At 42.2% G+C, this 27261-nt stretch overlaps 1 protein-coding gene across 2 annotated transcripts in view; it reads left to right on the forward strand.

Annotated features, from left to right (window-relative positions):
- Nucleotides 1–1947: 1947 nt before the first annotated feature.
- B3GAT2 (beta-1,3-glucuronyltransferase 2) overlaps nucleotides 1948–27261 on the forward strand; it is a 78024-nt gene continuing 52710 nt past the window's right edge. Inside the window, exon 1 of one of the 2 annotated variants that reach the window (XM_019749323.3) lies at nucleotides 1948–3158. In XM_019749323.3, coding sequence (XP_019604882.1) covers nucleotides 2550–3158 — 609 coding nt within the window. In that variant the 5' untranslated portion in view covers nucleotides 1948–2549. The remainder of the gene's footprint in view (nucleotides 3159–27261) is intronic. The other variant, XM_074333169.2, reaches the window with a different exon arrangement.

A 27261-nucleotide genomic window follows, 5' to 3' on the forward strand; every position in this document is an offset into this window, starting at 1 on the left:
AGTTAAGAAATAGGTTTTATGGTATTATGGGAATAACCAAGAGTTCCCTACTAAGGATGGTTAGTGAACCTTTTAACACAATCCAGTAACCATATGAGCTTTTCTCCAGCTAGCACACAGGGCTTTTCTCTTCAGTTACATTTAAAAATCCCAACAGGATGAAGACTTCGGTAATCTTTGGAGAGAGAGAGAGAGAGAGAGAGAGAGAGAGAGAGAGCGCGCTGTTTTCTAGTATTTAAGAAAACTCTATACTGAATTCTCTCCCCTCCCTCCTTCCCCAAAATGCTGATATTGATTTCCGGGGGTGTACCCCCAGGCCTGACCAGGACACGTTTTCCTCAGGCTGTTATATTCAGAGCTCCATTTGGCTAGCTGAGACTACGGGAAGGGGTCTAATAAATGCATTGTTTCCTATGTTTAGGATTCACTAATCTGCCGAATTTAAAGTAAGAACTGTGGATGATACAGGGATGTCAGGACAAAAGGTTTGTCCTTGGGTGGGTGTGGGGGGAGCGTGTGAAATCTGTCCATTTCACTCTCAGGTTACAGACTGCGAGGGGCAAGTTGGGGAAACTTACAGACGCACCGATGCCTGATGGTAGGTGGGAGCAGCAGGAGTTGGGCTGAGGAAAGGAGGAGCGTGAGAAAGCCTGGAAGGGCCTCGCCAGGGCGCGCTCTCCCTCGCGCCCTCAGAAGAGCAATCGGGGGGATTTATTTGTGAACAAGACAGGAAAACAGACAACAGAGGGAACATGGACTCGGAAATTATCATAGGCTGGGGGGAGGGGAGTTCAAAGGGCTTTCCTGCTGCTTTGCTAGCATCTCCCTCGAACGTGACTGTGAAGCGTGGCTCCTCTTCTTTCTTCCCAGTACATTACAGACAGCCAGGGTCTCAGCTCCTAGGTCCGCTAGATAGAAAAAGTCCAAACTAAGCACCAGTTGTTTACTCGTTCGTTGTCTTCCAGACACTGTCACGGTTCTACACGTTATTGTACGCTCGGTTTGATTTTAATTGCACCGTGTTTACATCTCCGAGGACCAGCCCCACCCAATCGGGCTGTGTCGGGAGTGGTTTGTGCAGGCCGTGCACAGGGGAAGCCACTGACCTCGGAAGAACCACTTTAAACTTTGAGCCTCAGCTTCCCCACACAGAAAATGAAGGTGGTTCTACTTCCCAGGCCTCCTAAAAAAGGCTCGTTGGGAGGATCAAACAGAATAATTCCGATGGCAGCGAACTGCGAGGAGCTGTGACTCCAGATTACCGAAGAAAAATCAGTTAAACATATTCAAGTGGAGTTTTAGGAATGTTCCCCCAGTGATGTCACTGCAGACAGGCAGCGACCCTTCGGATTGATTCTTACGGGCTGTCTCACATGCTAAACACCTATGTGCGCCCCCTCCTCTCGGTCTCCTAGGGCTTCTATTGATTTCTGCCTTTCAGTGCAAGCGCTTTTTGTTGCCGCTGTTCGGCGCACCCCCAGCACACCAACCCCGCAGCTGGGAGCCAAAGACGCGATCCTTTGCCCTCGCCAACCTCTCCTTTTCACTCCGCACCCTGTCTCCCGAGTTTTCCTCACGTCAGTGGGTTGTCCTGGCTTATCTCCAAAGACCTTGCAGTATTTCAGAAAGCTAGGAGCGCGCGGAGATCAGCGAACAAGCATCCACCCCCTCCTGGAGGTCGTGCGCCCCTCGGGGACCCTCCTCCCGCTCCGCCTCTCGCGGTGCAGCAGCCGCCTCCAGAGCTCGCTCGCGGGGCCGTCAGCGCCAGACCCCGCGGAGAGCCGGACCCCTCCCCACTTCCCTCTATCAGCCCCTCTCCGCCAGTAGCAGCGCTGCTGTCTTCCCACAGGAGGACCGGGAGGACGCCGGAGTCCGCAGCGCCCCCGCCCCCTCGCTTTTTCTTTCTTTCCTTGCTTTGGGATCTTGCCGCCGGAGCCTGGAGAGGTTGAGAAGAGAAGAGCGAGGGATTGAAGTGCAGGTTTCCGCCGCAGCGCCTGAACAGGGCTGGGGTACTGCATCCCCGGCGTCCCCTCCCGGTTCTCGCCGCCCCGGCTGGGATGTGACAAAGGGAAGCCCTCAGCGCCTGCCCCAGAAAGCGCACTGGGGGGTCCTCGGTTGGACTCTGTTTGCTCGCAGCGCCCCGGGACAGGAACGGCGAGGCGCCTAGGGGTCCGTCCGACTCCCAGCTCCTACTCTTTAGAAAGAGCGCGGTAGGGATCACTGCCTTCCCGGCGCTCCGCACAACTCCGGGGCCAGCAGAGTGCGGCTGGACCCAGTCCCGCTTCCCGCCGATTCACCCCGAGTGGGGAGCAGCGCCTGCCCACCCACCTGCACTCCCCGGTGCCTTAGCTCTTTGGCACCAGTGCGGATCCCCTACGGCCCGGCGCTGAGCCCCGCGGCTCCAGGTCGCCGCAGCGCCCCCAGACCCTATGAAGAGCGCGCCAGCCGCGGCTTCCTGAGTGCGGGAGCTGCCGCCGTCCAAACTGCGCCCTGGGGTCCCCCGACTGGCCCCTCTTAGGGGCAACCGAGGAGCCGGGGAAGAGCGCACAATGAAGTCCGTGCTGTTCAGCCGCTTCTTCATCCTTCTGCCCTGGATCCTAATCGTCATCATCATGCTCGACGTGGACACGCGCAGGCCGGCGCCCCCTCTCACCCCGCGCCCCTACTTCTCTCCCTATGCGGTGGGCCGCAGTGGCACCCGACACCCGCTCCGCAGGGGTGGCCCCGACAGCGGCCCCGGGCGCGGATTAAAGAAGCGCAACGAGTCGCGGCCGCAGCCACAGCCGCAGCCGGAGCCGCCTCTGCCCACCATCTATGCCATCACACCTACCTACAGTCGCCCGGTGCAGAAAGCCGAGCTGACCCGCCTGGCCAACACCTTCCGCCAGGTGGCGCAGCTGCACTGGATCCTGGTGGAGGACGCGGCGGCGCGCAGCGAGCTGGTGAGCCGCTTCTTGGCTCGGGCCGGCCTGCCCAGCACGCACCTGCACGTGCCCACGCCGCGGCGCTACAAGAGGCCGGGACTGCCGCGCGCCACCGAGCAGCGCAACGCCGGCCTCGCCTGGCTGCGCCAGAGGCACCAGCATCAGCGATCGCAGCCTGGCGTGCTCTTTTTCGCGGACGACGACAACACCTACAGTCTGGAGCTCTTCCAGGAGGTAGCTGCCTGCCCGCCCCACCTGGGGGCCAGGGCGGGAGGGGCCTTCGGGGCGGGCCGGGCTGCGGCTGCACTTTATTAAAGTTCTCACTTTTCTCTGCGCCCTTTTGGGACTCCATGTGGAGCGCTCCTCGCCTGCAGCCTCAGCTGGTCCCGGTGTGTTTCGCTGGCCATGGGAGTGGAGAGGGGGTGAGGACCATTGTGATTTAAGGGAAAGCGTCTGGTCAGGAGCTTTGCTGTCCACCTGGCCCAAGTTTGGGCCAAGGGAGTAGCAGAGGTGTGGGGCGTGGGAGTGATTTCCAAGAACAGGCTGGCTGGCCTGAGGATGGAGCCCATATGGGGAGGCAAGCTTCCAGAGGAGGCGATCAGGGAGGGACCCTGCACAGTGGGGGGTGGCTTGGTGTACAGTGCACACAGGTGTGATTTGGAGTCTAGAACCCTATGTGGAGGAAGGTGAAGTAGTGATTACAAATCAGCCCAGAGACAAATTGCTCTGGCGTAGTCCACTGGCACAGAAATGATTATTAGTGAAAATAGTGCCTTCTGGGGAGTCCTCCCTTTGTCTCTTCCCGCACCACGCAAAAGGTCCTTTCCAACTCTGCAGACTGCCTCTTTTTCAAGGAAACCCTCTGGCAAATGATTTGAGACTATTCTGCCCGATGGTTATGTCGTTTGTCAACCCAGGATATCAGCTGCACTGCCCCGTTCCTTTTCTCGACCTTTCTTTAAGACCTCTCTTAGGTGAGTCAGCCAGGCCACTCTCATCCTGTGCTCCTGTGAGATCCTGAGTGCAGCCTGGCCCGCTGCTGCTGAGATGGCCCTCTTTTCCCCTGGAAGGCCACATGTGAACCAGGCCAGCCCACGGGGTTTAGAACAAGTGTTATTTCTTGAGGCTGGTATTTTGCAGTGAGTGTGTGTGTGTGTGTGTTCTGCAAATGAGACTGAGTTACATGGGTTATGTCAGTTTTCTTCTTCCTTATACACATATATAGCTGAAAAAAATCTCGGATTCTTTGACGTCCCCTGGGACCGTTGCCTTCCTTTTCCCCAAATTCCTTGACATCCTACCCCTGATATGCCAAAGTCCCTCCTACCCCCAAAGTGAACTGGGCAGTTTGTCTACTAATCACATATGCCCCACACTTTCTTCCTAATACTGGTTTGGATTTCTTAATCTGAGGAGGAAGCTAGTCTGTACTCTTCCAGTTTAATTTTGCTGCCTATGTGGCTTTTAAAAAAAATCCATTTCTTAAGGGCAATTGCCACCTTCATTTCTATTCATCCTCTCCTTCATGAATAAAAGGACTAGTGATTGCTCTCCATCTTTTCTTTGCCATCATTTCAAGCCCGATGTTAGAGCTTTCTGTATGTTTCTTCAGAAGAAATAAATACGCTTGACATTGTATGGTATAGTCTTTATTATAGCCAAGATGAGATATCATCTGATTTTTTTTAAGTTGGGCTTTTATTTTGATTCTGCTTGCATAGTCTCTCCCTAAAAAGACATGGTTTGTATTCTGAAGCGAAGACATTTACATTTCAGTTCATCCAAAGTATTTTTTCCCCCTCCAACTTGGAAATGGCCTTATCTGTGAAAATGTGAAGTCTTGTGAATGTAGACTAATGCACATCATTATTAATTAACCTTTTAGGAGGATGAGCTGCGAAGGGAGGGGTGATTTTCAGTTTATTTCCAGCTTCTAGCCCTTTGGTGTGAAGTTTTATGTGAGTGGAAGAGTTGGCACTACAGGCAGTGAAATGAGTTAGTACAGACTTTCTTGAATGCTAACCAAACTGAAAGGAAGGCTTGGTGGTGATGGATAGTAAGCAGCAAAAGAAAAATCCAGTAGGTTTTTTCACTGGTCCACAGGAGGAGAAGGGACTAGAGGGAGGGAATATAAGAGAAAGGAGAGGATGAGGAGAAAAAAGTAGCATTGCCCAGAGGAAACTATGAAGAAAAAGCTTGCAAAACTTTCAAGACATTAAAATTGTGTACAGTTGGAAGTAGTGAAATAATCAAATGAACTTAAGAGCATGTGCAACACTTTTTATGGACAGGTGCCAAGTATACAAAATACACAACAGAAGGAATTTTTTTAAAGCACAGTATGCATAATCCACTTAGAATTTAAATTCTATCGCTTAGAGAAGTTCTTCCCAGGCAGTCATTTTATGAGTAGTCCCTTTCTCTACTACCATTCCTCCTCCCTCCCAGTATTTTTGGGCAGAGTAGGCATCTGTTCACCACGCATATTTGTTGATACACAGTTTTCCTGGCAAACAGTATCGAACTCTCTAAAAAATAAAGTTACTGGAATTTATGCATCTTTACTTTTATGCACTAATGGGATGGCCTACCCTACACCGGTTCTAGGATTAATGATTCCATGTGGATTATAGTCTCGACATTGCTCTAGCCGAGAAAAAGGGGGGCCAGATAAAACATCTAAACCCTGAAGCTCCTTGGGGGAAAGGAAGGTGCTGATCAGGCAAGCTGTGGGACAGAGGCACGTATCTCAGCCCTTTATATGTACACACACACAGATTAGTTTTCAAGTAATTCACGGTACTTAAGGAAAGAAGGTCCCAAGTCAGGCTTCATCTTTTATTCATAGTGCTTCTAATTTCCATGGTTGATGTTAACGTAGATAAGATAAAAGGAGGAAAATGAACCAGGTACAAATTAGCTCACTAAGCATTGGCTGCAAATGAAGGAAAGTAAAAGATGAAAGGTCTCCAAATTAAATTAAAGGCGCAACAGTCAATCCATGTTCAATTATTCCTCCGTGCTAACTGGCAGACTACTTGCTTCTCCCATACAGCTAATTTTCAGCCTTCCTTTTCAACTGAGCTGTGCAGCCAGGAAAGAAATATTTGAACTGAACAATCCTACCTAACAGGCAAATCCATTTGCCAGTGAAGTTCAGTGTGAGTTGTAGCTATAGAAACTGGGGCTGGCCATTGGTGAAGGAGGTGGTCGGGGCTCTCAGGTTTCCAGTAGGTCATCAACTACTGCTCTTCGTGTGGCATTGATGAGGTTTGGCTCTCCGGATAACAGCTAATCCCTCCCTGTCTGTGCTCCCTATCGATCTAGCTCTCTGGAACAGCTTATTTGCAAAGAATTTAAACTGCTTTAATAAAAGCAACAACTACAGGTAAACCTGACTCTTTATCCAGTCATATTTTCAATAATGCTATGATCAGATTTCTGTTCTTGACTGGAAAACCTTCCAAGCTTTCCTGAGTTTAAAGCTGATGCTTTTCAGGTGAAGCTGCTTTCACCTTTGCAAATCAATTAAACTGAAAGGTTAAAAAAAAAAAAAAAATAGCACTTTCCAAGCAAGAACAAAAACTTTTAAAAATTTAACATTAATGAGGTAAGACTGGAAGCAGGCCGACTCTGAGACACTTAAGGAGATCCTGAAAGGACTCAGTTCATGAGACTGCACTTTGAAGATGTTTATGACAGGCAGTGAACTCAGGAGGCCCTTTGTTTGGATTTTTTTGTTGGATGCTATTAAGTGATTTGCTCACTAGGCAGAAGGAAAGGGGTTGAGGTTTAACTCCGTCTTGCTCCTTTGCTGAAGCATTTATAAGCTCCTCCCTTTACACGTGGCTTATTGGAGCTATAATCTGAAGGATATTCAAATTCACGATGTTAAGCACTCCCCCTAATAGTAAATTCTGTATGTGATTCCTGAAAGGAGACAAAAGGTCTACCTTTCCTTTTACCCTTGATACGCTTACTTAGTGTAGGTAGAGTAATGATTTTTTCAAAGTGAAGAAAACCAGAAGATTCTCTTAGGTGTAGCATAAAAAGATTGTTTTACCTAAAATGTGTCCCTTGTGTTTTGCTTCTCCCTGTCTGGAAGCATATTAATAGTTGTGCCATAAATCTGATAAAATGTGAGAATTTTGTAAAAAGATTGTCATGCGGGGTCTCTAGTCCCGCTCCCTGCACAAGAACACAGGACATGGTGAGGCCAAAAAGGAACACCCACGGAGCCACAGATAGGGGAGTCATACCGCTATATTCTGGCTGGCGGCTGATTCGGAGACACAGGAAGTAGGATCAACATGATCCGCAACCTGCCACCTGCTTCTCTGCCAACCGACCAACCCCGTGCTGACTGCAACCCGCGCTCGCTAGCTCAGCCACAGCAGTTGCATCAGTGGCTAATGGCTAACTGGTAACAGCTGACGGCCATCTACTACCCGAGCCAGCACCTTTCCACGTGAGGCTGAGAGCCTGGAAACTGCTCTCTGGGACTCTGTCCCCACAAAGCTGTTCATAAAACTATAGCCAATTTTCTTATACTATCAGTATTAAATCTATAGATTTTCTTGACCCTCCTTAGGTGTATAGTACTTGAGTTATGGCTAGTTTTTGACGGAGTTTTCTTTGGAGACCAGCAGTTTTCATTTGGATTTTGATATTTTAATGGACCAGAAATAACAATTTGGGTTTAAAAGACATTCTCCCTTCTGCCTCTTCCTGTTGTCTTTTCCCATCATTTTTCACAACCTACTTTTCACTGACTATTCTTTCTCATGAATAGACATGAAGACATGTCCAGATTATTGTTTGGTGCAATGAATGCGTGTATTTTAAACATGTAGGCTGTTGTCTGCTTCATGGAATATCTTGGACTCTATAGTAGGTGACTCCATTTTCTTCTATCTACTCCTCTTGCCTCTAAATTACAAGCTGGTAGTAGTTCTTCTTTTGTGTGAACAGTAATGGAATAGTAATTACTTTTAAGGCATGCTACAAAAGCAAAATAGAAGAACCGAAATGAACAGTCTTATTTATTAACAATTCCATGTGGTATTGAATAATGCTTTTTTGGTACAGAATTCAATAATGTTCAGATATGTCTATTCAAACCTTTTGGACTCTGATGGAATATTTGCTCAGTCTGTCTAAGTTAAGATAACACATTGTTGTATATTCGATTTGCAGTGCTATTGAAGTATGAAATTTAAGTTTTGCATGCTTCTCAAATTCGCTCCCCAAAACACAAATAAAATTGTTATACCAGTCCATAGATAGAGAGGTAGGTAGGTTTAGAATAGATTTACAATTCATATAAAAAAGTAATATAATCCATTGTTCATACCTGGTAATTTTTGTGTACAACCTTAAGTAAATGTTAAAAATATCCTTTACCATGGATACAAGCAAAATACAGCTGACATCAGTTGAGCATTTGCTATTGCGCAGGAACCACCCTTAGGGTTTTACATGTATTAACTTATTTGCTCCTTCCAGCAGCCCCTGAGCTAGGTACTAGTACTGTACACATTCCACCTGCCCCCATGATAATGCTGATATTTACTGTCACGAACACAGTTTTTGGTGAATACAGGGATTTTTAAAGGTGCAGCCTGAATCTAATATAGTCGGTATAATCCGCATCCCTTTTAATACTTGAGCAGAAGTGCTGGGAAGTAACTTGAAAAGGTCATGCAGCTGTTCAGAGACAGGATCTTGAACCTGAGTGCCCTGGTTGTACAGCCCACAGCTCATCTCAGTTAACATGTGCGGTCAGATGGAGGCATGTCACTGTGCTAAGGAAAGCATTTGATCAGCAGGAGTCTTCTGATAGTGCTACCAGCTTCTGTCATAGTTGAACTCAGGTCTGTTCTTGACGATATCAACTTCTAATTTTTCCTTATGACTTTTTTTTCCTGATATCATTTGTTCTTATGAAAATGTTATCTCCTCCCTCACTACCTCACTTATAGACCATTTGATTTTTACAGTATTCTTTCAAGTCAGGTGAAAACTGACAACTTAGTACATAAACTGTAGTCTTATATATTTTTGAATTATATATTCTTGTGAACAAGTAAGAATCGGTCATTTCTGCAAGAAGATAAAACACTAAAATTATTTTTTTTCCTCCGTTATTATGTGTGTGTCATGCGGGGGACCCTGCTCGCTGCGCCATTTGTCAGGCGGGGAGGCCTGCAGGGTCTCTGCTCCCGTTCCCCATACAAGAACGCAGGATATGGTGAGGCCAAAAAGGAACACCCACGGAGCCATAGGTAGGGGAGTCATACCACTATATTCTCTCTGGCGGCACTATACTCTCACTGGAGGCTGGATCCACACTGTCCGCAAACCACCATCCACGCTTGCCAGCCTAGCCACCATCTCCTTGCTAGCCCCCATTCTTTCTCTCCCTCTGCTAGCGTAGCCACAGCAGTTATATTAGTGGCCAATGGCTCACTGGTTACAGCTAACGGCCAACTAGCCACAGCTGATGGCCATCCCATCACAGTTGATGGCCATTTACTACCTGAGCCAGCACCTGTCTATGTGAGGCCGAGAGCCTGGAAACTACTTTCTGGGGCTCTGCCCCCACAGTGTGCAACAGTTAACTGTACCTACTGGATAGCTTCTCAGGGTAGACAGAACTGAAGGAAGGGAAGATACTTTTCAGGGTGGGGTGGAAATGGGAGACCATACTGAATTGTTTCAAGGTTACCATGGGGACAGAGAAGCAGAGCTGAGCACCTGCACCGACGTGAGCTGAAGCAAATGTGGATGACAGACACCTGCTGGTTGCTCCCTCCCCAGAGGCTGAGGCCGCCCCCTCGCTGGAACACAGACATGCACCCTAGGGACCTCTGAGCCCCCCCTCCCCTTTGTGTGGGTTACACTGGCTACCGAGGGCCTGGACTGCGGGACTCACGGAACTACTCACGTGTTGGTAGAAGGGTTGTTCATTTTCTTGTCTGATTTCTTCTGGGATTAGGCATTTCTCTGGATTTAAAAACAAAATGAAAGAAAAAAAAAGAATAAATCATTGGTTGAGTCTTTTTGCATGCTAGGAAAAGCTTGGAGATGGCTGTGCTGAGGGGGGTGTGGGGACAGAGTCCCAGAGAGTAGTTTCCAGGCTCTCGGCCTCACGTGGAAAGGTGCTGGCTCAGTTATTACCGTGTTTCCCCGAAAATAAGATCTAGCCGGACCATCAGCTCTAATGAGTCTTTTGGAGCAAAAATTAATATAAAACCCGGTCTTATATCTTATTATATAAGACTGTGTCTTATAGTAAAATAGACTAGGTCTTATATTAATTTTTGCTCCAAAATAAGCATTAGAGCTGATGGTCCGGCTAGGTCTTATTTTCGGGGAAACACGGTAGGTGGCCATCGGCTGTTACCGGTTAGCCATTAGCCACTGATATAACTGCCGTGGCTACATTGGGGGCTTGGTTGGTTAGCAGAGAAGCGGACGGCAGGGAAGCGGACGGCAGGCTGTGGCTCGTGTGGCTTCTGCTTCCTGTGTCTCCAACCCAGCCGCCAGGGAGAATACAATGGTATGACTCTCTTATCTATGGCTCCGTTAGTGTTCCTTTTTGGCTGTGGGGATAGAGTTTCAGAGAGCAGTTTCCAGGCTCTCGGCTTCATGAGGAAAGGTGCTGGCTTGGGTAGTAGATGGCCATCAGCTGTGACTAGTTGGCTATCACCTGTAACCAGTTATCCATTAGCCACTGATATAACTGCTGTGGCTGAGCTACCAAGCACGGATTGCAGTTAGCAAGGGGTTGGTTGGCAGAGAAGCGGACCGCGGGCTGCGGATCGTGTGGCTCCTGCTTCCTGTGTCCCCAACCTAGCGGCCAGCGAGAATACACTGGTATGACTCCCCCATCTATGGCTCCATGGGTGTTCCTTTTTGGCCTCACCATATCCTGCGTTCTTATGTGGGGAGCGGGAGCTGAGACCCCACATGACGGGTGATGTTCTCTACCATAAGTCAGATTATTTGGTCTTTTTCCCAAAATAACTAAACACTCAGTTGTTTTCTCCCCTCATCAGTCAGTCCTCCTTTATCAGTGGAAAGAACTTGAGATAGTGTATATGTTACATGCAGAATCTAAGACTGTTGTTCCTTCAACCTGAACATCAGATATTTATAAATTATATCATAAATTATATAAATTACATCTCTAATGAAAGCTGAGTGTGCTAAATATTGACCATTCTTCATTAATTGGGATTTCAGTTATCTAAGATAATTGTATCTTAGCAGTAATAGTGGGTCATTCTGTGAGATTCCTTCTACCTACCTGAGCTTAAACATGACTGCATTCAGAAGGTATTTAAATATCATTAATCAGTTTTGCCTCCTCCTCCACTTAATTATGGCAGAAGTAATATAGCTGTGAACACGGCATCCCAGCTCGCACGGACTGAGCATCTGGACTAGTAAGTATACACGCTAAGATCAGTGCCTGTGGAGAGACGTGCAGGTGCCTGTGAGTGTAAAGCAGAAGCACCTGCTGGACTTGTAGGGTTTTTTTGGGTTGTTTTTTTTTCTTTTGGTTGGAAGGGGGATGAGTACTTGGGCCCACATGGAGCAGAGGTGGTTTATTCAATGTGTAAGAGAGGAGGGGAGAAAGGGCACAGTTGGGCCACCAGAGAAAAGGGGTCAAGAGCTCTCCAGCGCTGCCAGGGAGCCTCTCTTAGCTCTGACCCCTCCAGCTCCCCCCTTCCTCAGGGGAGGACAGTATAGTCACTTTGCCTCATGGGATTGCCCAGGGAAGGCAAGGATGAGACTCCAAACCTCCAAACCAGCTAGGCACAGTCCAGGGGTGGGTTGGGACCCACGGGCCCTCGGTAGCAATGGAGCTGTTGCAGAACTCTCCCAATGAAGATGTTGACTGGACCTGGTGGCCGTCTTGGCATTGCTCCTGGGCGTCACACAGCACCTTGACCACCTGTTCCTCGTTCTCCTGTGACGACAGCGAGCTCTGGGTCCCCAGGCCCCTGGCTGCTTTGTAACAATCAGTGTAGGCCAGGCCACAGGCCATGTTGCTGCCCAGACAGGGCACCTGCTCCTGAGAAATCTGGGTCCAGCCGGCATCTGGAGCTCTCCAGGTGGAGAGAGTCATATTTATGAACCTGAGAAAAGAGGGTGTGAATAGCTTGAGAACTGACAGGTGTCCTTGATCGCAGGGGGCTTCCATGATCAGAGGATGAGGTGGAAAAGCAGGCAGCCACTTCTCCATCTTCTGCGTGTCAAAGTGTGATACTCTCCCGGGGGGGTGTTTACCAGATAGCTGCACTGTCTCAGTTGGTCAGATGCATCTAAATACTCTGTCCCTGAAATCTGGACTGTGTTTCTGGAGGTCTCGGTGGGAGTACAGGAGGTAGAGGTGCTTGGCTTTCCCAATTAGTCTGTACCCAAGTGGAACTGCATACATTGGGTATCTTAATTACATCGTTAGGTTACTACAGTGATTGGAGGGACAAGTGTTAAATAGGGCTTGTCTACAAAGAGTCCTGGAAGGAAGTGAGATTGAGAGAATAAAAAGCATCTAAAAGACATTTTAGGTTCAGAGGAGGTAGAAGGGTGTTCTCCTGTGGGTTGAGGTCTGAGGCTAATTAATGAGTGTGTGAAAACTAGCGCATTGGCTTGCATGTAGCTCAGAGCAGAATACTAAACTTCCCGCAGGCCCTGGGCTTGATTTTTAGTTAACTGTTGTAGTCCCAGCACCTAGCAGGGACCTGGGGCATATTACACAATAGATTATTTCTGACATGAATGAATGAATCGAAGAGGTAGTATCCTACAAGGGAGAGGGCAACTTAATAGGAATGAAATGAACTGACTTTTAAAGCACATAATTAGACGCAATAGCTTAATGTTTAAGGTCATTTGCTAGGGCTGGGAAGGTCAGCAGTATCTCTCTATCCAGCACTGATTGGAGGAGGCAGAAAAGATCCAATTTGACAGCTGTGCCTTGTGCCCAACCCCCTCCATCCTTTAATGAGACCCTGAGCCGGCCTTCAGCTGACGGGCACTTATTGGGTGGTCTACCCTCACCTTGTTCCTCATTTTTCAAACATTGCTTAAATTTTCATAAACATTTTAAAGATTATTTCCTGCCAAAATGGAGAAGATGTAGCAGTTGGAGTGGGCTGTGTGTACCCACAGTGTCCCCTGGTTTCCCCTTGCCTGTGAATCTGCATTCATAGGTGGGTACTCGCTGTTCTTTCTTCCCAGACCCTGTGACGTCTCTTCAGAGACTCCAGGTCAGCCTCTGGCAGGAATCGTGGTCTGGTGCAGTGGTGCTCAACAGTTTCCGTTCATTCCTAAAGAACTTAGTGAAATTACACACCCTGTGGGATATTTTCAAGTTGATGTCTAAATTTAAGAAGCCATTTAAAATCATTGCAAAGGATGTGATTTCCAATATATTATCAATATTGACATTTGTAAATGAACTTAAGTATATCCAGTGGATATTATAAATACTATAATAGTTTTATATCCACCATCATTCATTTAATAGATAACTTTTAAGTAATTTGGAAATTTTATGTTGTTATTTTTTCTATCTCTATTCTCCCTCAGAATTTTATCCTAGCCTAATATTTTGAGGTTCAAGGTCATTTACTTATCTTCCTATCATGTATATCTTCAGTAACAACAACAAAAATAAATGTAGACAGAATTTAAATTTTTCAAAACTTCCTGTGACTTTACGTTGAGTTAACATTACAATTAGCCACAGTTAATAAGTAATCAAAGTAATAAGTTGGGTAATTAAGCATAAAAGCTGCATATATTGGAAATTGATTTCTTAATGAAGTGGATGGAGCATTTTGTTGTTGATGTATATTCAGTATTCATTGATAAATAGTTATTGCTAGAAAGAGATAAGGTTTAGCATAACTTATGTTCCCATTAGGTTAACCTTTCTCACATAAAGAAGTAAATAAGATGGAAAACCTTTTCTTAAGTGATGTTCTTCAATTTTTGAACTCTTAAACTCTAAGCCAAAAATCCTACGTTGATCTCTCAGCAAAAACTATTTTAATGATCAATTGACAACATTAGTTCTCCTTCAATTTTGTTGAAAGCAAGTAATTAGAAACCTTCTGTCTTCCAAAAGGATTTATTAGCCATTCATTAGAGACATCAACTTTCTCAATAAAGACAGTAATATTCTTAATTACCTTCATGTGGTGCCTTGGAGGTTTGACCACGGTGGGACAGTACATTTAATATGATTCAGGATGGATGAGACGTTGCCCTTCTGTGATGGGAGGCAGCGGAGGGAAGGCAGAATGGGGCCCCCTTTCTGAGAGGCCAGTTCTGGGAGAGCCCATGTAGGATTGCTGAGGGCCTGAGAACAGATGCCTTTCTGTGCTCACATGTTCCATGGAGAGTCTGTATGCGTTCAGCGACCTGCACCCTCAGTCTGAGAACTGCTGTTTTGGTCGAAGGAGCACTCAGTTAGGAACTGGAGAATGAGCTCCAGGCCTGGCTGCGCCAGAAGCCCTCACCCCTCATGACCTCAGGGGAACAAACTTTTTTTTTTTTTTTTTTTTAACTGTGTGCTAGGCCCCACTCTAGGCACTTAGAGGTGCATAGAGCAGTTTAATTGTCATGATGTCTCTGAGGTACAAACTACAATGTCTATTTTATAAATAAGGAAAAGCCCTGATACTAGCTTCCTCACAGGGCCTGATATAGATGTATACAGTTGTGAGAAATGAGGTGATGCTCATGTAAAGTGGGGAAATAGGGCAACTTCCCTCTTTGGACCTCTGCTCCTCTCAGAAGTCAGTGGCCACAGGAGCTGTGGAGAGGCTCCAGAAGGCAAGATGTCACCAAACCACCTAGCTACCGTGGCTGCCCCAATCCTACCCGTCTTGGGAGCCCTGAGGTGCTGTTCTGTCAGCCGATGGGAATGAGAATTTAATTATGGTCCATGTGTGGACATGTTGTTTATCATCTAAATAAACTCAGGATTACAAGATTTAAATGCCAGTGTCATTTTTAAAGGTCAAATGACAATTTGGGGATATTTTTGTACCTTTGAAAAGTTCCTCAGCTATATCTGTTCACACTGGCAGAAGGACAAGAGATTCCTTGGGAAGTCTCTTCTGTCCGGGGAGCTGCAGCCTTGCTTTGCAGAAAATCTCTGGTGCACACAGCCATCAGAGCTGGTGCTGGGGGCATGTCCTAGCCATTGTTTTCATTTTTCTTTCATGATTATATTTAACTATTTACCTGTTACCTTTGATTCCTGCTGTGCATACTGAAAAGACAGGGTTTGTGATTTTTGCCTTTCTTGGTCTTGCTTTTTCCCTTTGTTTAAGGATTTAAAAAAACAAAACCATTAAAAAATTGGGTTGACAATGCTTGTGGTTTCTATGGGCAGTGATTTGGGTGTTTATAGCAACCAAATGTTTCCTCTGAAAACTCAGTTGATTGTGAAAGTCTGTTCTGGGTTTCTGGTTATGTCTGTTTTCCCTACATGTGAAAGGCAGTGGGGAAGAAACAAAAAAATTGAGTATTCCTGTTATTTTTTTCATTTACTATTTTAACCATTTTTAAGTGTGCAGTGCAGTAGCATTAACCTTTTGTAGTGCAACCGTTACCTCTACCCGTCTCCAGAACTTTTTCATCATCCCAAACTGAAACTCTGTGCCCATTAAATAATAACTCCCTAATTGTTTCTCCCTCCAGCCCCTGATAACATAGAATCATTCTGTCTCTATGACTTGAAATATTCGAGGTCCCTCATATGAGGCAGAATCATACAGTATTTGTCCTTTTGTGTCTGTCTTATTTTAATGCTTAGCATAATGTCTTCAAGGTTCATTCACATTGTAGTATGTATCAAAATGTCATTCCTTTTTAGGGCTGAATACTATTCCATTGTATGTATAGTCCATAATTTGTTTATCCATTCAACCACCAACGGATACTTGGGTTTCCACCTTTTGGCTATTGTGAATAAGGCTGCTATGAATATTAGCATGAACATTGATATACAAATATATGTCCAAGTTTCTGCTTTCAATTCTTTTATGTGTATGTATACAGAAGTGGAATTGCTGGATCATATGGCAATTCTGTTTAATATTTTGAGGAACTACCGTTCTGTTTTCCACAGCTGCTGTACTATTTTACATTCTCACCAACACAGCTCAAGAGTTTCAGTTGCTCTATATCCATAGCCAATACTTATTTTGTGTTTGTTTATGGTAATAGCCATCCCTACTGGATATGAAGTGATGGCTCATTGTGGTTTTGATTTGTGTTTCTCTAACGATTAGTGATGTTGACCATCTTTTCATGCCCTTGTTGACCATTTGTATATCTTGTTTGGAGAAATGTCTGTTCATGTCCTTTGCCCATTTTTTAATGAGGTTGTTTGTTTTTTGTTGAGTGTTAGGAGTTCTTTATACATTCTGGATATTAATCCTGTATTGGATATATGATTTGCAAATGTGTTCTCCCATTCTGAGTTTCCTTTTTATTCTGTTGATAGTGTCCTTTGATGCCCTAAAGTTTTACATTTTAATGAACTTCAATTTATCTATTTTTTCTTTTGTTGTCTGTGCTTTTGGTGTTATATCCAATAAATTGTTGCCAAATTCAATGTCATGAAGTTTTCCCCCTATAGTTTCATCTAATAGTTGCATAATTTTAGCTTTTATGTTTAGTTAATTAATATTGATCTATTTTGAGTTAATTTTTGTACATAGTATTTCATAGTATCTTTTACATATGGATATCTAGTTTTCCCCAGCACACTGTTGAAAAGACTGTCCTTTCCCCATTGAAGGGTCTTGGCACCCTTATTTAAAATCATTTGACCATATATGTGAGGATTTATGTCTTCTGTCATTGGTCTGTACATCTGTCTTTATGCCAGCACCACACTGTTTTGATTATTGTTGCTTTGTAGTACATTTTAAAATGAGGACATGTAAGTTCTTTAACTTTGTTGTGTGTTTTTTTAAGATTGTTTGAGCTATTTGGGGTTCTTTGAGATTCCGTATGAATTTTAGGATGGATTTTTCTATTTCTACAAAAAAAAATGTCATTGGCATTTTGATAGGGATTGCATTAAATTTGCAGATTGCTTTGGAGAGTATTGACATCTTTGTAATATTAAGTCTTTTAATCCATGAACATGGGATGTCATTCCATTTATTTGTCTTCTTTAATTTATTTCAACAATGTTTTATAGTTCTCAGTGTACAAATACTTTATTTTCTTTTGTTAAGTGTATTTTAATTGTGGGGTTTTTTTTGATGCAACCTATTAGATTTTAATAAATTAGTTTCTGTCTCTGCCCCATAGCTGAAAAATAATATCATATGCTACTAACAGAACTAAAAAAATCCAGGAGTAAGGAAAATTTTAGACACACAGAGCAACATAAATAGATTTTTAAAATATGGTACAGCATAGAAAAATGGGGGAAAATCTATTCCACAACGCCGTTTATGTACATTTAAAATACTACACACAAAGTGTTTTGTATTTTGCAAGGACACACACAAAATAATGCAGGGATTTCTGGGTTGTGTTCCATAAAACAATGGTACCTAGTGAGACATTTTCTAGAGGTGATTTTAAATGATTCAGTTCTTGTCCATGTTTCTGTCCAGGGCAGATGTCAAACATGCATCAGAGATTAAATCCTGAACCACAGAAGGAAGGGCACCCCTTATTCCAGGCTTGGCTTTGTAGAATTTTCTTGGTACAGCTTTTCCTAGAAAAATAGGTGTCTTATTTCTTAAACAGCTAAGAAGAGGGTTTCCCTGGTGACAGGTCCCAACATCTAAGCCAAAGCTGGAGAATGTCTGCCCCGGAGCAGCTTGTGCTGATGGTGATGATGGTGACAGTGATGACAGCAGACACTGATAAAGCACTTATTTATGTGCCAGAACCATAAGTGCTGTATGTGTTTTAACTTGTTAATCTTCAAAATAACCCTATGAGATGGTACGATAACATTATTATACCATTTGCATATGTGGACACAGGCATAGAGTGCATTACTAACTTGCCTGAGACCACACGAATAATTAGTGGTGGAACTGAGATTTGAGTGCTGGAGAGTCAGGTTTGCAGATCCAACTTGTCACTTTGCCTGTCTAATTCATTTAAGTTTTGTTTTGCTCTTTTATTTCCTTCCTTCCTTATTTTTATTTACTTTTCTCTTTTTTCTTGGTTTATTGAAATGAAAACATAGAACTTTAATTTTTCTGTCTTCTTTTCTAATATATGCTCAAATCTATACATTTCACTCAAAGCACTAATTTAGCTGCATCCCACAAATTTTGATGCTGTATTTTCATATTCAGTTCAAAATATTTTGTAATTTTTATTGATTTATTTTTGCATTTTTTTCTATAATTTCACTAAATAATTCAAGGTATGTTGCTTAATTTCTGAATACTTAGGGATTTTTAAATTATCTTTGGTTCTGATTTCTAGTTTAATTATTGGTGTTCTGAAAATATAATCTAGTTTCGCTCAATTGAAATTTATTGAGATTCGCTTTATATTCTAGCATATGGCTGTTTCTGATGCATGTTCTAGGTCTACCAAAAAATGTTTATTCTGAAGTTGTTGGGCATAAAGTTATATATATGTCAATTAGTTGAGTGCTGCTTAAATTCTCTTTATCCTTACTGATATTTAACCTGAACGCTCTTATCAAATACAAAGAGGATTTGTTAAAATTTCTGACTATGTCCAAATTCTTCTTTCCATTTCTTTGCTTCAGGTATTTTGAAGTGATGCTATTTGGTGAATAAATGTTTAGATTTGTTGTTTTTCTTAATGAATTGACCTTTTTATCATTGTGAAGTGTCCCTCATTATCTCTGGTAATCTCTTTGTTTTGAAAGCTACTTTTATATTAATATACCCACAATAACTTTCATATGTTTACTGATTGCATTGTATATTATTTCCCATCCTTTTGCTTTTTTTCTATTTCTGTTCTTATATTTAAAGTGTGTGTGTTGTAAACAGAGTATAGTTGGTTCTGGTACTTTTATCCATTTGCTTTTTTGATACTCTCCTCCCAAATTAAGGACTTAAGAATCTGTTAAAAAAAAAAAAAAAAAAAAAAAAAGCCTTATTAAAGCCTCCTGCTGTCACTCTTGTATTGAGTAAACAGTCACTGCATTTTGTTTTGAGTTGGACCTCTTAATTAGGTTTTCTTTCAAGATCCATCAATATCTTTACTTTTGACCAATATAAAGGTTAGTCATGATAACTTTGTAAAATAACCTTTTACTGAGGTTGAAGAATCTACTTTCTACTCAAGGAAAAGTTCTGTTAAAATTGTGAATAGTTTCTGGGAGTGTTTAATTTCTTCCATAATCTTAGAAGGTTCCCTTCCTGTTGTTCTTTTATTCATTCATCATATGTTCTGAGTACATTTTCCACCAGAACCTGAACATTTTTTTCTTTCTGTTACATTTTAGGTTCAGAGGTAGAGTTGATTATATTTCCCAGTTCTAACCTGCAATTGACAGCATCCTATGCAAGTTTCCTTCATGCTTCTGTTTCTTTCTTTTTATCCTTATCTGCAGGCATCTATTCTAATATGCATGCTGTGGATTATTTTATTTGTGTCCTTGTGAAATGTTCAGTGTTTTATGTGCAGAATTTCAATGCATGTAAGTGGCGTTATGGAATAGATTTTTTCTATTTTTCCATACTGTACTGTGTTTTAAAGATGTGTTTTTATTGTTGTGTGTGTCTCTAATCCACTGCTTCTAACTGTGGAACTTTTTTCCTCAAATTGGAATTCTCACATATGATCTATTTATTTAGAAAATTAGAAAATGCCATGAGGTACTTTGCTGTATTGACCTCTGAAGCTTTCTAGTGTTTTACTTATTGGTGAAAAATAAAATGATAATTCCAGTCCTGCTACTCCAAGCAACTGTTTAGTCAGACTCTAATAGAATGGAAAGTTCTTACTTTCTTGTGAGTTCAGTCCAAGTTCACATGGATCTTGCACAGAGAGGACCAGTACCTCCAGCTCCCAGGACTGACACCCCGAGGAGATGGCTTGGTTCTCGTGATCCTCCTCCAGTCAGGGCTGCATCTTTGGTAGGTGCCTCAGGTGCGTCTCTGTAAAATGCCCTTGGTTCAGCAAGGAAAGCTTTTATGACACTGAATCAAACTAACAGTCCAGGAAAACCTATGCTCTGGGGATCTGCTGTCAGGGAGCTTCACTTTGGGCACATATGTGAAGAATCCTATACATTTTTGTAACTTCTGGTCCAATAAAATGGCAAGTGTAACAAACAGGAAGCTTTTAACTACACATTACAAAACCCTGACTTAACCAGTGTGGGTGTGTGTATGAAATATCACTTTATTAGCAGAAGAATTAATACTGGCTACTGTAGCAGACAAATCCTGACACCTAAGAAGCTCGGTGCAGTAAAAGCTTGTTGCTTGGTCCTGCAGATGTTGCTGGGGGTTGGTGACTCAGACATCACAGTGCTTCCATCTTGTCACTGCACTATTTGGAACACATGACTTATAAGGTCACTCTAGTAAGGAAAGGGGGCTGGTGGATTGTACATGTTGTTTCTATTGGTCTGGTCTTGGAACTGACTTATAAGACTTCTGTGTGACGCAGCACAAATCAGTCATACAACTCCGTCCTAACTGCAAGTGATGCTGAGACAACAAGTCTTCCTGTGAGCCTAGGAAGAGGTAAAAACAGTGGTGATCAAGGAGCCACATTCACATAGGAAGTCCAGGTATAGAGCAGGTTTCAGGGTTGGCCGACTTAGCATCTGGATGGTGTCATCAAGGGTCCGGAATCTTTCCATCTCTCTGTGCTGCCCTCCTCAGAATCTCAGCTTTGTCCTCCATTCTTCTCCTCCTGCTTATGAAATGGCTGCTGCAGTTCCAACAATCACACCCAGACATGGCTATGTACTAAGGTGGAAAGGGACCTCAGGAGTTCCTTAGGAGTGAGGGAACGTTTCCCAGAAGCATCCCAGCACACGTTCTCTGATGACCAGAACTGCCAACATTTAAACTCATCACTGACAAGTCAGGATTTACTCTGGCATTGGAAGAGAGTCACACTTTCCTCAGTCATGTTGAGGGGTGGGGGTGGAGAAGGCTGGCCACCATCTGAACTAAACTGAGTCTCAGCCAATACGAGAGAATAGATGATGGGTGGGCAACCACCAATATCTGTCAGTCTCTCTATTCCTTCACATAATTTCCGATTCTTAGTAAAGTTTGTGATTTTCTTCATATGGTTCCTGCACTATGCTCATAAGTTTGTCTAGAACTGCATGTTTGCTCTTGCTTTGGTAATGCTATTTTCCATGATATTTGCTGGTGTATAGGAAAGCTATTAATTATCAATTACCTCTGTTCAATTTTCCTTTATTGCTGTATCTCTGTAAACTGCCTTAAATCCTTTTTTTTTTTTTTGGAGTAATATTACATGTATATTAAATACTGGGAAAGAAATCTAGAGGTATAAGGATCTTATATGGAACAAGGGAAGAGCTGTAGAGTAAGAAAGCAAAGAATATTTTGTTACATTATATTTCTATGAAAAGAGAGGTTACATCTTAGTGCCTGGTAAGGAAGTAGGATTGTATATCTTTCTCAAAAGTGAATGCATGTGTGTGTGGGGGGGAGAGGGTCAGGTATGATTTCTTTAATGTCCCCAAATATTATACCTAATGCTGAAACTGGATGATTAAAAAACAACATCTTTTAAGAATATCTGAGTGTTTTAAAGACCACTTTCCCCACTATTCTCTCTGAGAAGGATGGGAGATGAGTAGTGGAGTCCCCCTTACCTGAGAGGGATGTGTTCCAAGGCCCCTAGTGGATGCCTGAAACCACAGGTAGCACCACACTTTCACCTTTCCACTTAAAGGAAGCACTTTATGCCTTCTCTTTGGCACATTCGAATCGCCAGTATCACTACTCTTGTGCTTTGGGGTTTGTACACGTTGGATTTGTGGATTATACACAAATTGGTCAGATCCAAGACCAGGTACAGCTATGTTCACTGCGACATTATTCATGGTGACTAAGACACGGAAACAACCAAAATGTCCTTAATAGATGACTGAATAAAGACGATGTGGTACAGATATACAATGGAGTATTACTCAGCCATGAGAAAAGATGAAATACTGCCATTTGAGACAACATGGATGGATCTTTAGATTATCATGCTAAGCAAAATAAGTCAGAAAATGTTAAGAAAACTATGATTTCACTCATATATGGGATGTAAAACTGAAAGCAATAAATGAACAAGACAAACAAAACTCATAGACAGATGAGTTTAGTGCTTACAAGAGGGGAAGGGGATGGGGGATAGTAGAAAAGTGTAAAGGGGTCAGATGGTGATGGAAGGAGATTTGACGTTCGGTAGTGAGCACACAATGTGATATATAGATGATATAATATAGAATTGTACACTTGAAACCGATGTAAGTGTACCTATGTAAGTGTACATTTCTTTCTTAAAAAATAAAAATTTTCTTAAGAGTGTTTTATGGAGAGTAGAAAATTTAACTTTGATTAAGTCCAATTTGTTAATTTTTTTTTTTTGGGGGGGGTTCATATTTTTAGGTCTTATCTAAGGAATACCAAAAAGAGTTTCTCCCAATTTCTTTTTCTTCTCTTTCTTTAAATTACAGTTTATGGGTGGCAATTGTTAGTAAAGTTACATAGTCTTCAGGTGTACAATTCTGTAATACATCCTCTGTAAATCACATTGTGTGTTCACCACCCACAGTCAGTTCTCCTTCCATCACAATATACTTGATCCCCCTTACCCTCTGGTAACCACCACACTATTGTCTGTGTCTATGACTTTTTGTTTCTCGTTTGCTTGTCTTGTTCTTTTGTTGTTTTTGGCTTATACCCCACATATCAGTGAAATCATATGGTTCTCTACTCTTTCTGTCTGACTTATTTTGCTTAGCATTATAATCTCAAGATCCATCCATGTTGTCACAAATGGTCCTATTTCATCTTTTCTTACCACCGAATAGTATTCCATTGTGTGTATATACCACAACTTCTTTATCCATTCATCTATCGAAGGACATTTTGGTTGTTTCCATGTCTTGGCCTCCTTAAATAAAGCTGCAATGAACATTGGAGCACATGTGTCTTTATGGATAATGTTTTCAGATTTTTTTGGTAGATAACCAGAAGAGAGATTGCTGGGTCATATGGTAATTCTATTCATAATTTTTTTGAGGAACCTCCACACTGCCTTCCATAATGGCTGCACCAGTCTGCATTCCCACCAGCAGTGTATGAGGGTTCCTTTTTCTCCACAGCCTCTCCAACACTTGTTACTATTTGTCTTGTTGATATAGCCATTCTGAATGGGGTGAGGTGATACCTCATTGTGGTTTTTATTTGCATTTCTCTGATGATTAGTGATGTTGAGCATTTTTTCATATGTCTATTTGCCATTTGTATGTCCTCTTTGGAGAAATGTCTCTTCAGGTCCTCTGCCCATTTTTCTATTGGGTTGTTTGGCTTTTTGTTGTTGAGTTTCATGAGTTCCTTGTATATTTTGGATATTAGCCCATTATAGGAGGCACTGTTTGCAAAAATCTTCTCCCATTTAGTTGGTTGCCTCTTTATTTTGTTGATGGTTTCTTTTGCTGTGCAGAAACTTTTAAGTTTGATATAGTCCCATTCATTTATTTTAGCTTTTACTTCCCTTGCCTTTGGAGTCAAATTCATAAAATGCTCTTTGAGCCCAAGGTCCATAAGTGTAGTATTCATGGTTTCTTCTATGTAGTGTATTGTTTCCAGTCTTATGCTTAAGTCTTTGATCCATTTTGAATTAATTTTGGTACATGGTGACAGACAGCATCCAGTTTCATTCTTTTGCACATGGCTTTCCAGTTCTCCCAGCACCATTTATTGAAGAGGCTGTCTTTTCTCCATTGTATGTTTTTGACTTCTTTGTCAAAAATTATCTGTCCATATTTATGTGGGTTTATTTCTGGGTTCTCAATTCTATTCCATTGGTCTGTGTGTCTGTTTTTCTGCCAGTACCATGCTGTTTTGATTATTGTATCCCTGTAGTACAAGCCAAAGTCAGGAAGTGTGATACCTCCATTATTGTTCTTTTTCCTTAAGATTGCTTTGGCTATTTGGGATCTTTTATGATTCCATACAAATCTGATGATTGTTTGTTCTATTTCTTTAAAGAATGCTTTTGGCATTTTGATGGAGTTTGCATTAAATCTGTATGTTGCTTTGGGTAATACGGCCATTTTAACTGTTGATTCTTCCAATCCATGAGCACGGAATATCTTTCCATTTCTTTGTGTCTTTTTGAATTTCTTTTAGAAATGTCTTATAGTTTCCAGCTTATACGTCTTTCACATCCTTGGTTAAGTTTATTCCTAGGTATTTTTTTCTTTTTGCTGCAATTGCAAAAGGAATGTTTTTTTAAATTTCCTTTTCTGAAATTTCATTGTTAGTATATAGGAATCCAATGGACTTTTGTACATTGATTTTGTAGCCAGCAACTTGACTGTATTCATTTATTATTTCTAATAGCTTTCTGGTGGAGTCTTTAGGGTTTTCTATATATAGCATTATGTCATCTGCAAAGAGTGACAGTTTAACTTCTTCATTCCCAATTTGGATGCCTTTTATTTCTTTCTCTTGCCTGATTGCTCTGGCAAGGACTTCCAACACTATGTTGAAAAGCAGAGGTGATACGGGACAGCCCTGTCGTGTTCCTGAACGTAGAGCAAAGGGCTTCTGTTTTTCACTGTAAATTATGATATTAGCTGAGGGTTTGTCTTATATGGTCTTTATTATGTTAAGGCATTTTCCTTCTATACCTATTTTATTGAGTGTTTTAATCAAAAATGATGTTGTATATTGTCAAAGGCTTTTTCTGTGTCAATTGAAATCATATGATTTTTGTTCTTTATTTTGTCTATGTGATGTATCACATTGATGGATTTGCATATGTTGAACCACCCTTGTGCCCCTGGGATGAACCCCACTTGGTCGGGATGTATAATCTTTTTAATGCATTGCTGCATTCGATTTGCTAGAATTTTGTTTAGGACTTTTGCATCTGTGTTCATCAGAGATATTGGTCTGTAGTTTTCTTTTTTTGTGTTATCCCTACCAGGTTTTGGTATCGGTAATGTTGGCCTCATAAAATGAGTTAGGGAGTATTGTCTCTTCTTCAATGTTTTGGAAGAGTTTGAGTAGGATTGGTATTAGGTCCTCTTTGAAGGTTTGGTAGAATTCACTGGTGAAGCCATCTGGTCCCAGACTTGGTTTTGGGAAGGTTTTGGATGACTGATTTAATTTCCTTACTGGTGATCAGTCTATTTAGATTTTCCAGTTCTTCATGATTCAACTTAGGAAGGTTATATGTTTCTAAGAACTTGTCAGTTTCTAGGGTATTGAATTTGGTGGCATATTCTTCTTCATAGTATTCTTGGATGATCCTTTGTATTTCTGTGGCATCTGTGATAACTTCCCCTCTTTCATTTCTGATTTTGTTTATTAGTATCTTTTCTCTTTGTATCTTAGTGTAGCCAAGGGTTTGTCAATTCTATTAATCTTTTCAAAGAACCAGCTCTTTGTCACATTATTTTTTTCAATTGTCTTTTTGTTCTCTATTTTGTTTAGTTCCACTCTGATTTTTATTATTTCCTTTCTTCTGCTGACTTTGGGTTTCATTTGTTCTTCTTTTTCTAGTTTTTTAAGGTGTAACATGAGGTCATTTATTTGGGATTTTTCTTGTTTCTTGAGATAAGCCTGTAATGATATAAATTTCCCTGTTAAAACTGCGTTGCTGCATCCCCACAATTTTGGTAGGATTTCTCTTTGACCTGATCGTTCATTAAAAGTATGTTGTTTAATCTCCATGTATGTGTGGTTTTTCCTGCTTTTTTTTGCAGTTGATATCCAATTTCAAAGCCTTGTGATAAGAGAATATACTTGGTATGATTTCAATCTTCTTAAATTTGCTGAGGCTAGTTTTATGTCCCAATATATGGTCTATCCTTGAGAATGTTCCATGTACACTAGAAAATAATGTATAGTCTGATGTTTTAGGATGAAGTGTTCTATAAATGTCAATTATGTCCATTTCATCTAATGTGTCATTTTGGGCTGCTATTTATTTTCTGTTTGGATGATCTATCCATAGCTGTCAGTGGTGTATTTAGCTCCCATACTATAATTGTGTTTTGGTCAATTTCTCCCTTTAGTTCTATTAGTAGTTGCTTGGTATATTTCAGTGCTCCCTGATTGGGGGCATAAATATTGATGACTGTTATGTCTTCTTGTTGTATAGTCCCCTTTACCATTATGAAATGTCCATCTTTGTCACTTGTTACCTTTTTTAGCCTGAAGTCTGTTTCATCTGATATCAGTATGGCTACACGTGATTTTCTCTGGATACCATTTGCTTGGAGTGTCAATTTCCACCCTTTCACTTGGAGTCTATGTTTGTCCTTGTAGCTGAGATGTGTCTCTTGGTTGCAGCATATGGTTGGGTTTAGTTTTTTTTAGGTTTTTTTTTAAGACTTTTTATTGGGGAAGGGGAACACAACTTTATTGGGAAACAGTGTGTACTTCCAGGACTTTTTTCCAAGTCAAGTTGTTGTCCTTTCGATCTTAGTTGTGGAGGGTGCCATTCAGCTTCAAGTTGTTGTCCTTTCAGTCTTAGTTGTGGAGGGCGCAGCTCAGCTCCAGGTCTAGTTACCTTTGCTAATTGCAGGGGGCAGAGCCCACCATCCCTTGTGGGACTTAAGGAATTGAACTGGCAACCTTGTGGTTGAGAGCCCATGCTCCAACCAACTGAGCCATCTGGGAGCTCAGTGACAGCTCAGCTCAAGGTGTCATGTTCAATCTTTGTTGCAGGGGGCAGAGCCCACCATCCCTTGCGGGACTCCAGGAGTTGAACCAGCAACCTTGTGGTTGAGAGTCCACTGGCCCATGTGGGAATCGAACCGGCAGCCTTTGGAGTTAGGAGCATGGAACTCTAACCGCCGGAGCCACGGGGCCAGCATCTGGGTTTAGTTTTTTGATACAATATGCTACTCTGTGCCTTTTTATTAGTAAGTTCTGTCCATTTACATTTAGGGTGATTATTAATATGTGAGGATTTCCTATTATTCTATCTTTAGTTTTCTGGTAAGACTGTGTCTCCATTGTTTCTTTGCCCTTTTGTTGTTGTCTATTATTTCTGTGTGGTGGTATTCTATGATTTCCCCCTCTGTTTCTTTTATTATGTATTTCAGTTCTGGATTTTT

Source organism: Rhinolophus sinicus, chromosome 2 (genome assembly GCF_057876585.1).
Source record: "Rhinolophus sinicus isolate RSI-liver-muscle chromosome 2, RSI-T2T, whole genome shotgun sequence".
Classification (NCBI taxonomy): domain Eukaryota; kingdom Metazoa; phylum Chordata; class Mammalia; order Chiroptera; family Rhinolophidae; genus Rhinolophus; species Rhinolophus sinicus.